This window comes from Armigeres subalbatus, chromosome 3 (assembly GCF_024139115.2).
Source record: "Armigeres subalbatus isolate Guangzhou_Male chromosome 3, GZ_Asu_2, whole genome shotgun sequence".
Classification (NCBI taxonomy): domain Eukaryota; kingdom Metazoa; phylum Arthropoda; class Insecta; order Diptera; family Culicidae; genus Armigeres; species Armigeres subalbatus.
In genome coordinates, this window is record NC_085141.1 from 263,079,135 (window position 1) to 263,091,447 (window position 12,313).

Below are 12,313 nucleotides of genomic sequence, written 5' to 3' on the forward strand. Positions count from 1 at the left end.
GGCTGTGAGTAGTCATATAAAAATATTACAGAGAACACGAAATAAAGCTTTTTTGAAAAGTCGTAGAAAAAATAAATTTCAAAAAGTGCCTGGGCCCCACCGTAACCAAAGACGTTTCACAGCCCTTCATTAGTATTTTATCTATTCCATAGTAAAAAGGTTACAAATCCTTATGTGCTGACATTAAAAAAACCAACATAAGTCCATTGTAGTGAATTGCATTTCAATATTTTTCGTAACATTTGGAATCAACTGCTGCAGGCTCGCTGCGCACATGTAAAGATTGGACAAATCTAACCGAGGTTGGTACTCGGATTCTGATGGCTTTTCCGAAAACGTGACCTTTAAGTGGTCTTGTTGTGTAGGGGTTATCATGCCTATCTAGAGTGTAGGAGGTTGATGGTTCGAGTCCCTCCAAGACACGTGGATTCTTTCTAGCAAATTTCATATCAATTTGTCCATTTCGAAACATATGCTGTGCATATGCACAGTCAAGATATTTAACAGTGAAACATGTTTTTGAAAAACGTTACGTTTTTGAAGATGGAAGCAACTTTATATCCTACTAACCACAGAGAAAAGTTATTTTGTTGCCCAACTGAGTGTTCCAGTGTAAGTTTTGCGGACAGTATGCTAGCTTCGCTCCAGAATGTTGATCAAACAAACATTAAAAGTTACATCAAAACTGTTATTTTTAGTATTTTTCTATTATTTTCATTATGTAATACAAAAACACTTCCACATTCACATAGTATGATGGTCTTACAAATATTGAAGTTAGTTTTAGTTTTCTAGAAATCAAAGGGGGCGTTTTGGCCAGGTAGGGCGCATTATTCTAATACTTTTTCTATTTAGGTTCGATTGAAATGAAACAACTATATATATTGGGTTCAACATTGAAACTTTATTTTTATCTCACCAGCTTTAAGTCATGAAATCTTGCAGAACTAACTAAATACTGGAACCTGTCTCTACACACTTCGATATTGGAGTTATATAGCACGTATCCTACAAATGTTCTCCACCACGTGTAATACATTTGAGCATATATTGTGTCATTTTCAGTGTCCTACTTTAACTGCTTACCATCGGTTGGTGTATCATATGTTTGAACCAACTCGTCAAACTCAAATTAGAGAATTGATTCACGCTGTATCATGAGGCTTTGTGTTTACGATTTCCTGCTGAAAGGAAATAATTAACAGATGTATCGCAGGCTCATGCCTTCGGGGTTGAAATCTTAGCTTTTATATTATGATTTTAAACCATCGCACACAATACCCCACACGTTGTGAAGTATGCAATGTTGGTGCTTTCCATAGAAGATATGTGTTTTGAAAATCAAAATTGAATCTAAATTGTTGTCTGAAAATACTTAACAACACTTCATCGTATATTAGTAAGCATTTTTCTTCAATGTGCTAGCTAGGAAAACAAGAAATTGATAATTTTCACTATTGTAAAGTAATAATTCTCAAGAAGGTATTTACATTGAGAAAAGAGATCAAGCGAAATCGTTTTAAGTGGGCAAAGCAGCGAAATGTTCATATGTAAGTAATAAATAATTTGTCGGTCAACCAAATCACACCCACAGGAAATCGCAAAAATAATAATTTAAGGTTTTACGTAGATAACTATTTCTAGATAAAAAAAAATCTTCCGCTAATCAGTTCCATTTCCTAAGGATCAATGTTTCACTCTATTTATTTAGATTTTGGCATTCCTTAAACATTAATGCTAGTTAATGCTCTTTTTTAATAATAAATGCTTTCTTCTTGAATTCATCTGAAGATATTCTGATATTGTGTTAAAAAGTATCTTAATCGCATTTTCGCTGTCTGCGTAAACAATTTGTAATCAATTGTCTTTGATTAATATCCTTGGTATTTATTCGTTTCGAAAGCAATAACTATTGTGACGCGATTAAGCTCTTGTTTGTATAGTGCTTTTCATACGACTTTTATCATCAACCTTTGTATTACCATTACATAAAGCACCTTTCGAGATGTGTGAATTGTAGAATAGTTGAAACTTATAAGAACTAAAGCATGGAACATAACATGAATGAAGTGGTATCTCCATTGATACCCTTCGCGCGGGAATTACTTCTCCGTCTTCGAGCGCGTCTTGATGACCTTTTCCGGTTTCTTCGAACGAGGTAATGTTGTGCAGCTTGCAGACATTTTATCCTAAAATATAGATTATGCGCATTAGAAAGATTGAATAGTCTCTCTGAATTGTTGAACGACAAAGGCGTTAGTGATAAAAATGACATATGCTAGAAAGACTTTGTTATTTTAGCAATAGAAAAATAATCGAAGTACGAGAAGCTGATAATTTTTATAATTACTGCTCAGATTGGAATTCATTCAGAAAAAAAAAATTAATAATGGAATGGCACATATCAACGTTAAATAACCAGAGTTAGCATATTTTAATTTGGATACATATGCTGATGAAGCAATAAATAATTTGTGAATTAGCAAATTTATGTAGCACCACATAGACCTAAAAATCAAAATTATCGCAATTATCATCCATCAAATGAGTAGGTACCCAAGTAGGTGTTGGAAATTTGATCTCATCAGTAGCCTTCTAAGTAGGGAAAGCACCTGCCTCGCGTACTGGTTTCGTGGGATCAAACCCCACCGAAGGAAGTGGATCACCAACTAATACATTTTTAGAGCTAAATCTTTCACATGTTGTGCAATTGCACGAAGTCATAAACGTAAACAACAGGACCAGTGCCTGTCAAAAGGTTAGGTTTAGGTTCATTGCGCGCAATGACTTATAGAATTCCTACGATTTTCCTCGACGACATCGACACACAAAACCCCGAATGACTATCATACACTCTTGAGTCGTCAGGCTATGAACGACTTCAAGGTGGATCGAGCGATGTCATTCAGGTAACAATCTGATGTACCGCTTCTCCTATCTATGGCCGACTGTCACTGTCAGTGGCTCGTAGAAGTCCATGCCAGTGTGGTTGAATAATGGTAAACATGGTGTAACGCGCGCTTTCGGCAATTTTCGCTCTTTTTTGTTCACTTTGTACCACACACAAGAAGACATGGTAATCAGCTCCAACGCTGCTCACAGTCTCTGGGTGCTGAATCTTTGTTGGATTTCATTGACGGCAGATTACATATTTCCACACCCAACCGATGATTGTTAGATTTTCCAACAATTCTGTATTAGAACCTACCAAAACCTGTATAAGAATTGGACATATGCGAAAATTCTACTTTCTTATACAAACATTGTATGTATGAGACCTTACAATAGCGAACTTACATTTTTGCCTTTCTCGTATACTAAGTATTTGAATAAGAATCTAACAATTTTGCATATACCCAGTTCTTATACAGGTTTTAGTAAGTTCTTGTACAGAATTGTTAGAAAGTCTAACAGTCACTGGTTGGATGCATGCGCTACTCTGTGATGGTAGTATTCGAGTAGCTTGTCGGTCACCGGATGTTGTTCCTGTAGAATTATTGGGAATCGGAGCTCGAACGGCAGCGACGAACCTTGCGCTGCTCTACCTTTCATTCGCAGTACGTCCTCAGCGACTAGTAGGACAGACTCATATTTCGTAAACTGCTACTCTTCTCCACATTCTGCTGCTTCTGTAACGGCAACTGTCGGTTCTGCTTGATTGTCTTGATCTCGTCGCCGGCCGCTAGAGGTACGCCTCCGCCTTCTGCTACTCTTCACGTTTCAACGTTACCGTCGTAGACCGCCTTCTGCTGTGGCTGGAACTGCTTCGATCTTCAATCAATCTCACAGCTCAACAAGATTTTGTCCATAACACCAACTAATGTGTCTCTAGTAGATTTTTGCTTGCTGAATCCGAATCTGACTTCAGATTTGCTCTAACACGTCGAGAAATATACCTTAATAAATGTCGTAAAATCAACGATTTTGAGCATTTTGGAACAGCCATCGTTAGCCCCATAAAAAGAATTACTACACCCAACCGGCGTTGTTAGATTTTCTAACAATTCTGTATAAGAATCTACCAACACCTGTATGAGAATTGGGCATATGCGAAATTGTTAGATTCTTATACAAAAAATGTAAGAAAAGCTTACAATATTGTTATATTCTCATACAATATTTGTATAAGAATCTAGCAATTTCGCATATGCCCAATTCTCATACAGGTGTTGGTAGATTCTTATACAGAATTGTTAGTTCTTATACAGGTTTTGGTAGATTCTTATACAGAATTGTTAGAAAATCTAACAACTGCCAGTTGGGTGTAGTCAATCAAGGTCCAAAATGGATCACAAACATCGAATCTTTCGAAATGTGGTGCATTTTGATCAAGTTAAACATAATACGTGTGATTTATCTACAATTTTATTAAGAGAAAGTTATTTAAAAATATGTTTATGTTTATGAAAACTATCAATTAGTAAAATCAATCAACAAATCGATAAGTTGCATTCGATCGTTCTTGAGTATGATTGCATACAAGCTGAAGCGACGTTGACAGCTACGCAACAGACACCGGAAACCATCAACAATCTACTCGTGCCGGGACTTTTTATTTGATTCGCGTTGAAAATGCTACGTGGATGTTGCAATAATCCCAATGCAATTTCTTTTATCTATGGTCTGTTTATAACAGTGAAACGGGAAAAAGTTTATCAAGCTTTGTTATGTGCTAAGATGCAAAGTTATGCGCCAGAAAAAAAAATTTGGGCTCCGCTCCACTTGTGTGTTGTTCAACATGTTACAGTTACCCGAGCATATGGTTCGATGATCCGCCGATTCTGCACTCTGATATTTCTATAATTTAACAAAACAACGGCATGAATGAGAAAATTTACAATAAAGTTACAAAATACTTAAGTTTCAACTTATTTTCTGAGTGCTGGAATGTATTTTATTAGTCAATGTGGCTTGAATGCTCTGGTAGGGGATCTAGTAGAGGATTTCATTTTGTTAAAATTGCTAACCGATCTGTTTCCTTGTTGATTAAAAGAAAGGAACTTTCTGGATCATCATGATCGCACTATATTCTAGCACAACACAATTGCAACATGATAACAGACTACGTGTGGTTCGATAGAAAATTGATCGAAGGAAGTTGATCGATAGAAAAAAACAACCAGAAATCGAGCAGAATAACATTTTAGGAGGAGAAATGATGAGCATAAAATGAAAAAAAATGGATATTTTATTAAAAGTCGAATGAAACATTTATTTACAAACTGACTAGTATCTCTATACTTCATTATGCATTTTCATATCCCAGTTCCTCTGGCCGAATGTTGTTGAATTTTTGGTGGCTTCGAACTGGTGGTGATGCATGCAAGTTTTTGAAATGAACTTGCATGGAACATTTTTAAATTAAATTCACTGAACTTAAATTCAAGGAAAACCGAATAGAAAATTGTAACGTGCAAATCTGATGAAAATTCATTAGTTCAGACCTTTTCGAGTATTGATTGATCTAAAATTATGTTTAGGCACTTAATGAAAGTCCTTCGAAAAATGCCAATTTCTTCAAATTAGCGGTATTAATCTTACTATATCTCAAAATTTGGACGTGTTAGAGCATATATGAGGACAGATTCGGATTCAGCGAGCCAAAATCTACTGAAGACACATCAATTGGTTCTGAGGACACGCAAAAGGTTAAATTTTGTTCCCCTGTGTCTTCTTTGCCCTTCGACAGTTCGACGCGAACCGATAGACGATAGACCCGCACTAATAACCTCTGCATCGAGAATCGTTGCGGATCTACAGCGATATCGTGGAACTGGACAAACATTTGAACCTCTTCGGCAACGTTTGGCTAACAATCCTCCGGCTGGTAGAGCAATTCAGGACCGCGGAACTATGAAGCATCGGAATGCATGTTGTGTGTTCTTCCCACTTTGTTAACGCGTCAGCCACTTTGCACTTTGTCGGCATTCACGGCCGTTTCGCTAGCTTTGTAAGACTGTAAATTTCTCCGATTCAGAATCCAACGAATCCAATTCCGACGGTGGTGGAGTGAATACACGAGAGTACAATCTTAGAGACGGAACACATGAAGCGCTGCTTGATTTCCGGAAAAAGAATCTCGCCGACAAAATTAGCAAGTCTTGCTGCGAACGTTGCAGCTTGCAAGTCTTACTTCGATCTCCGTAATCCAGGGAATGTCCACCGTGGAAATAATAACAAATAATTCTTATTTTATCGATCCCTGGAAGCCTCTGGATCCACTAGACTCACTTCTCTATCCTTTATCACCAATTCGCAGATTCCATTCACATTTGCTTTGCTAGAGATCTTAAATCAGCCGCTTTCAATATAACACATAAATGGAAAGTAGCTCCAATGGGTCGAAGAAACTCATTGGGCAGCTAATAACGATCCTCTTTTTCGGCAGCTGCTAGCCGGACAGGTAAGGTGTGAAATATTCCCTGAGCTTGGTTGAAAAGTAAAATTCGTCACTTGTTGGGCTCCACACGATCCTCAACACCCGCTTTGATGCACACCCTTTATCTTCTATCTCCTTAAATCTTCTGCCTCGTCGGAACAAGAACTCGCAGTAGTTGAGTCTTTACTAGCCACAGGATTGCAGCAAATAAATCATTTAGTTAATGCGACTGGTAGGCTTCTGGATTTAGTTTTCGTCAATGATTCTGATCGAATTGAACTGTTTGAATCACTTGCTGCCATTTTGAAAGTCGATCCTTACCACAAGCCATTTGTTTTGACGCTCGAATGTTCCCATGGGCGTAGCCAGGATTTCGAGAGGGGGGGGGGGGGCAACTTTTTTGGTCTTCTAAATCGTAGCTTTATAGTATTTTTATAAAAACACATGAATATTAACACATGAAACCAAATCCAAACCAAATCGAAACAATAATGATTAAAACAATAATGGATTTAATGGCTCTTCAGATATTTTTAGATAAAGTGAGAAAAATATTAACGAACTTAGTATTCTGAAAGAATATAAAATCGGCTATAACAATTATTATAAAAATCCTGCATTCTTCCATAAGTTTAGGAAACCTAGAACCATACATCTGAATTTCTAAACAAATCCTCTTTGAAATAATATTTATTATAAAATAGGCAGAAGAATTAATATGCAAGCTTTCTCCAGGAATTCCTTCGACAATTGCTCCTGGCATTCTATCCGAAATTCTATCAGGGATTCTTTAGAAATGCCTCCAGCAACTTCTTCGGCAGTGTCTTCAGTAATTCCACCATAAATTTTGCCGGGAATTGATCCGAAAATTCCACCATTATTTACTCCAAGAAAATCTTCACGAACTTCTTTATAAATTCTGCAGAATTCCCTGCAATAATTCAAATAATTTCGTGCTGTTTTCCATAATTTTTAAGAATAAGAACATTCCGTGGAAATTCCGCAGAATTGCCAGTAAACATTGCTGAGAATTTCACTAAAAATCTTCGAATTTCTTGTGTAAATTCCATAAAATTTTCCGTGAATTATTTTCCTCCAGGAGTTTCTCCAAAAATTCCTCCTGGAATTCTTCCAGGAGTTCCACTGGTATTTCCACCAAGAATTTCTCTAGGATTTCCTTCGAGAATTATTCCGGTTCCTGCCGGCAGTTCCTCTGAAAATTCTTCCGGGAATTTCGGCAGAATTGGAATTTATTTAGGCTTCTTCAAGAATTTATATAGATTTTCCACCAGAAGCTCCTCCGAGAATTTCTCTGCGAGCTCCTTAGGGAATTCTCCGGGAGGTCCTCTGATGATGATGATGGTCCAGCTACAAACCCCAACAAAGGTTTCAGCTAGACGAGATTTGTCTATTGGATGAATTCTTTTGTTTCCGAGAATGCTTCTGGTAGTTTCCCCGGGGTTCCTTTGAAAATTCTCCCGGAAGTTTCTTCAGAAATTCTTCCAGAAAATTCCTTCGAGAGTTCCTCCGGGAATTCCACCAGCAATTCATCCGGGAGTTTCTCCGGAAATTCCTCCGGGAGTTCCACCAGAAGCTATTCCAGGAAATTATTCAGGCTTTTTTCAGGAAATCATTTAGGCTTTCTTCAGAAATTAAGCTGGAAATTCCTCCCGAAGTTCTTCCGATAATTTCTCTGGCAGCTCATCCGGGAGGTCCTCTAGGAACTCTTCTAGGAGTACCTCCTGAAATTCCTCCGGAAGTTCTTACGGGAGATCTTACGGGAGCTCCTCCGGCAGTTCCTCCGGGAGATCCACCAGCAGTTTCTACGAACTGCCGTTGGAACTTCTGGAGGAAGTTATTTAAGAACAACAGGAAGAATTTCCGGAGGAAATCCTGGAGGAACTTTCGTAAGAATTCTAGGATGAACTCCCAAAGGAGCTTCCGTAAGAATTCCAGGAGGAACTCCTGGAAGAATTCTTGAAAAAAACCTCCCGGAGGAATTCCCGTAAGAACTCTCAGAGAAATTCTCCGAGAAACTTCTGGAGGAATTTGTAGATAAATGCCTAAAGAAATGCTAAATGAAGTCCTGGAAGAAAGCCTGATTGAATTCCCGAAGGAACTACTGGTGGAACTTCAGAGGAACATCCGGTGGGATACCCTAGAGGAAGAGAAAAAATATTTCTGAAGGAACTTCCGAAATCCCATTTCCCGTGAAATTCCTGCCAAATATCGTCCAGGAATTCCCGGTGAAGTTCCTGAAGGTGTTACTGGAGAATTTCTTGGAAAAACTCCCGGAGGAACTCCACAAGCACTTCCGGAGGAATTCCACATGGAAGTCCTGAAATAATTCTTAGAGAAGTTCTAAAGGAAATTCCGAAAATATCTGAAGGAATTCCAGAAAAATACCAGGAGGAATTAACGCAGAAATTCCCAGATGAAGTCCTGAAAGTATTCCCAGATGAATTGCTGAAGAAAATCCCTGCGGATTGTTCCGAAGAAATTTCTGGAAGAACTCTTGGCAGATATCCGAGTAAATTCTGAGTGAAGTCCGGAAGGAATTCTAGTACACTTCCGCTTAAAATCTCCCGGAGAAATTCCTGAAGGAATTCCCGGAGAAGTACCTGAAGAAACTCCCGAAAAAATACCTGTAAGAACTTCTGGGGAAATACTTGGACGAATTCCAGGAGAAATTCATGAAGATATTTCTAGAGGATTTCTTGAAGGATATTCGAAAAGAATTCCAGATTGAAATGCTAGATGATTTCGCTATTGAATGTTTGGAGGTATTCCCGGAAAATTTCCTGGAAGAAACTTCTGGTAGAATTTTGGGAAGAAATTCCGTATGTATTCTTGACGGAACTCTCGAATGCATGCCTGAAGGAAATGCCGGATTCTTCCTGAAGAGAGAATAGCCGAAGAAATATCTAGAAATAAATCTTGGAGAGAAGAAAAGAAATCTTCAAGGAATTTCCTCGTGAATTTCCTAAAAAAAATTTAGTGGGGGGTTTCTAGATAAGGAGGAATTACAATTACAATTTGTGAGAAATTTGTGGATAACTTTCCGGAGGAATCAGAAGTTCCCAGGGGAGCTTCTAGAAGGATTTCAAGGAGAATTTTTGAGCCCGAAATGTTTCGAGTTGTTTTGAACTTTCATATATTATGGATCCTAATAAGTTTTGGGAATCTTTTGAAATTCAACCACCTATTTCTGTATATGTTTGGATCGTAAAGTGCACATGATTGAGGGAATTCATTTCAGTACCCGTTCAATCTTTCCACAATTTAGGGGGGCGACGGCCCCCCCGGCCCTCCTTTGGCTACGCCCTTGAATGTTCCTCTGAAGACTTGCACCCCCCGCAGTCGAATTCAGCTGCACAAAACGAATATAACGATGTGACTTTGATCTCTGTGCTTTGATGCAATCAACGCTAGATTAGCTGCATTGGACTGGACGTGTTTGTCAAACCTCGAAACGATGGATGATGCTGTGACTGTTTTTTATGTCAATGTTTACCAAGTTATGGGGCCCTCCTTAGCCGTGTGGTAAGAAACGCGACTACAAAGCAAGACCATGCTGAGGGTGGCTGGGTTCGATTCCCGGTGCCGGTCTAGGCAATGTTCGGATTGGAAATTGTCTCGACTTCCCTGGGCATAATAAAAGTATCATCGTTCTAGCCTCATGATATACGAATGCAAAAACCTGGTTTAGAAACCTCGCAACCTTAAGTGCTTAATGAACACTAAGCTGCGAGGCGGCTCTGTCCCAGTGTGGGGATGTAATGCCAATAAGAAGAAGAGAAGTTTACCAAGTCATTCGTGACAATGTCCTGCTGAAAATCCAAAGAATATCTACAAAATTCTAACAACCACGGTGAAACCCGCAGCTGTGCAAACTATGGAACCGTCTACGCAAAGCCCGTAAACGTTATTTCCGTTCCGGGACAACTGAGAATAAGTATGCTATTCAACTTGCGGAAGCTGAGAAAAACAGCGTGCATGGAGTTCGATTCCATGAGTACATTGAACAAATGCAACGCAACTCCAAAGAGAACCCTTCATCGTTTGGTCTTTTGCGAATACTCGCAAAACGTCAGCTAGCATTCCGAATAACGTCTTCTATGGCCATCATAGTTCTACGGCCGACAACACTTCTGCAAATCTGTTTGCTGAGTTATTTCGCAGTGTGTTTGAGTCTGATTAACATTCATCGCCACAACAGTATTATGATGAGTTACGAAGCTTCAACATTGAGGTCTACAGTATCCTTGCGAGCAAAGGCGTAGGATTGCCAATCCGGAGATGGCGAGTTCGATTGGAAACTTTCTCGAAACCCTGGGCATAGTGTTTCCATTGTACTTGCCATACAAGATATATAGAAAAGCTTTCAATTAATAATTGAGGAAATGCTAATAGAATACTAAGTTGAAAAGCAGGCCAAGTTCCAGTTGGAATGTAGAGCCATTGAAGAAGAAGAAGACGAAGCTTCAACATCCATCTACCGCAGCTAAACCTCAAGTTCGACACTGTTTTTAACGCTCTTAATTTTATTTGACGTTTCGAAAGGGACCTGGCTTCGCTGGCTGTCCCAACCCTGGCAATATTCAACCGATCACTCGCGGATGGCGTGTTCCCTAATTCCTGGAAGTTCGCATCAATTACACCGATCTTCAAATCCGGCAACATATATAGCGTGGAAAATTATCGATCCATTTCGATCCTGAACTATTTGACCAAAGTACGTTAAATCCGTTATGTTAGAAACATGTATTCCTGCAAAAACGTTCGACGATCTCCAATTTGATGAGCTTCACCGATAGTGTTATTGGATGCATCGAGAAGAAAGAAAGCCTTCGTTAAGATTCGTGACGCCACTTTCGATGAACTCGAGATTACGTCTGGCGTTCCACAAGGGAGTCATCTAGGACCTTTAATTTTTGCGCTATTTATCAACGACGTTTGTGATCAGCTACACTCGTACAAGTTGCTTTTTGCAGATGACTTGGAAATTTGTCGTGTCGTAAGGTCAGCTTTAGATTGCTGTGCACTTCAAGCCGACATTGTGCGCTTATCATCGTGGAGTCAGATAAACGGAATGCAAGCCAATACCACCAAATGCAGAATCATAACTGTTTCCCGTCTTCAATCATCAATCAGATTTGACTATTCGATGGACCAGTTACCGCTTATGAAAGCTTACTCCATAAAGGATCTTGGCGTTACCTTGGACAGTAAGCTTCGGTTCAACGAGCACATCTGCATGACAATCTCTAAAGCCAACACTATGCTTGGATTCCTGCGCCGCAACTCTGCACAATTCGATAATGTTTATGCTTTTAAAACACTATACTGCTCATTGGTCCGAAGCATTCTTGAGTACGGAGTATATGGGTTCCTCACCATGCGATCCATGCATCACATATAGAATGCATCCAGAAATGTTTCGTCAGATTCGCATAACGACAGCTGTCATGGACCAATCCCGATATCCTGCCTCCGTATGAGAACAGATGTGCGCTCATTGGGTTTTAAACACTCTCCAAATTACAACGACTTTTTATTTTCGACATGATCCGTGACAATATTGACTGCAGTAGCGTGCTCCAAGAAATCGACCTCCACGCACCTAGCTGCCGATTACGCAATCCACAATTGTTTTGGACCCCGGTATACCACACTGCAACTCTTGACAGATGTTATAGATTGTTTAACGATGTTGTTATGTTATTAATGTTAGTAACTTGTCTTCAAAAATAGGATTAAGATACTCTAGTCTGTGTGTTTTGAACAAAGATAAAATAAATAAATAAAATCTTTGGAGCTCAAAACCGCATTTGGAGTCGACGTATCCTACCTCTTTCGTTGACTTTACAGCTTCCTCAATCGTGGCTGCGCTATCGAAGTAGTCGTTAACGTAATAATTTTCGACGATGGCTT

General features: G+C 39.1%; 1 protein-coding gene across 9 annotated transcripts in view; it reads right to left on the reverse strand.

Annotated features, from left to right (window-relative positions):
* Nucleotides 1–882: 882 nt before the first annotated feature.
* LOC134224000 (receptor expression-enhancing protein 2-like) overlaps nucleotides 883–12,313 on the reverse strand; it is a 126,303-nt gene continuing 114,872 nt past the window's right edge. For all 9 annotated transcript variants that reach the window (XM_062703238.1, XM_062703233.1, XM_062703230.1 and 6 more), the window contains one exon: nucleotides 883–2,189. Coding sequence is in view for 1 of the 9 variants with exons in the window: in XM_062703240.1 (XP_062559224.1) it covers nucleotides 2,103–2,189 (87 nt within the window). In the remaining 8 variants the exon portion in view is untranslated. The remainder of the gene's footprint in view (nucleotides 2,190–12,313) is intronic.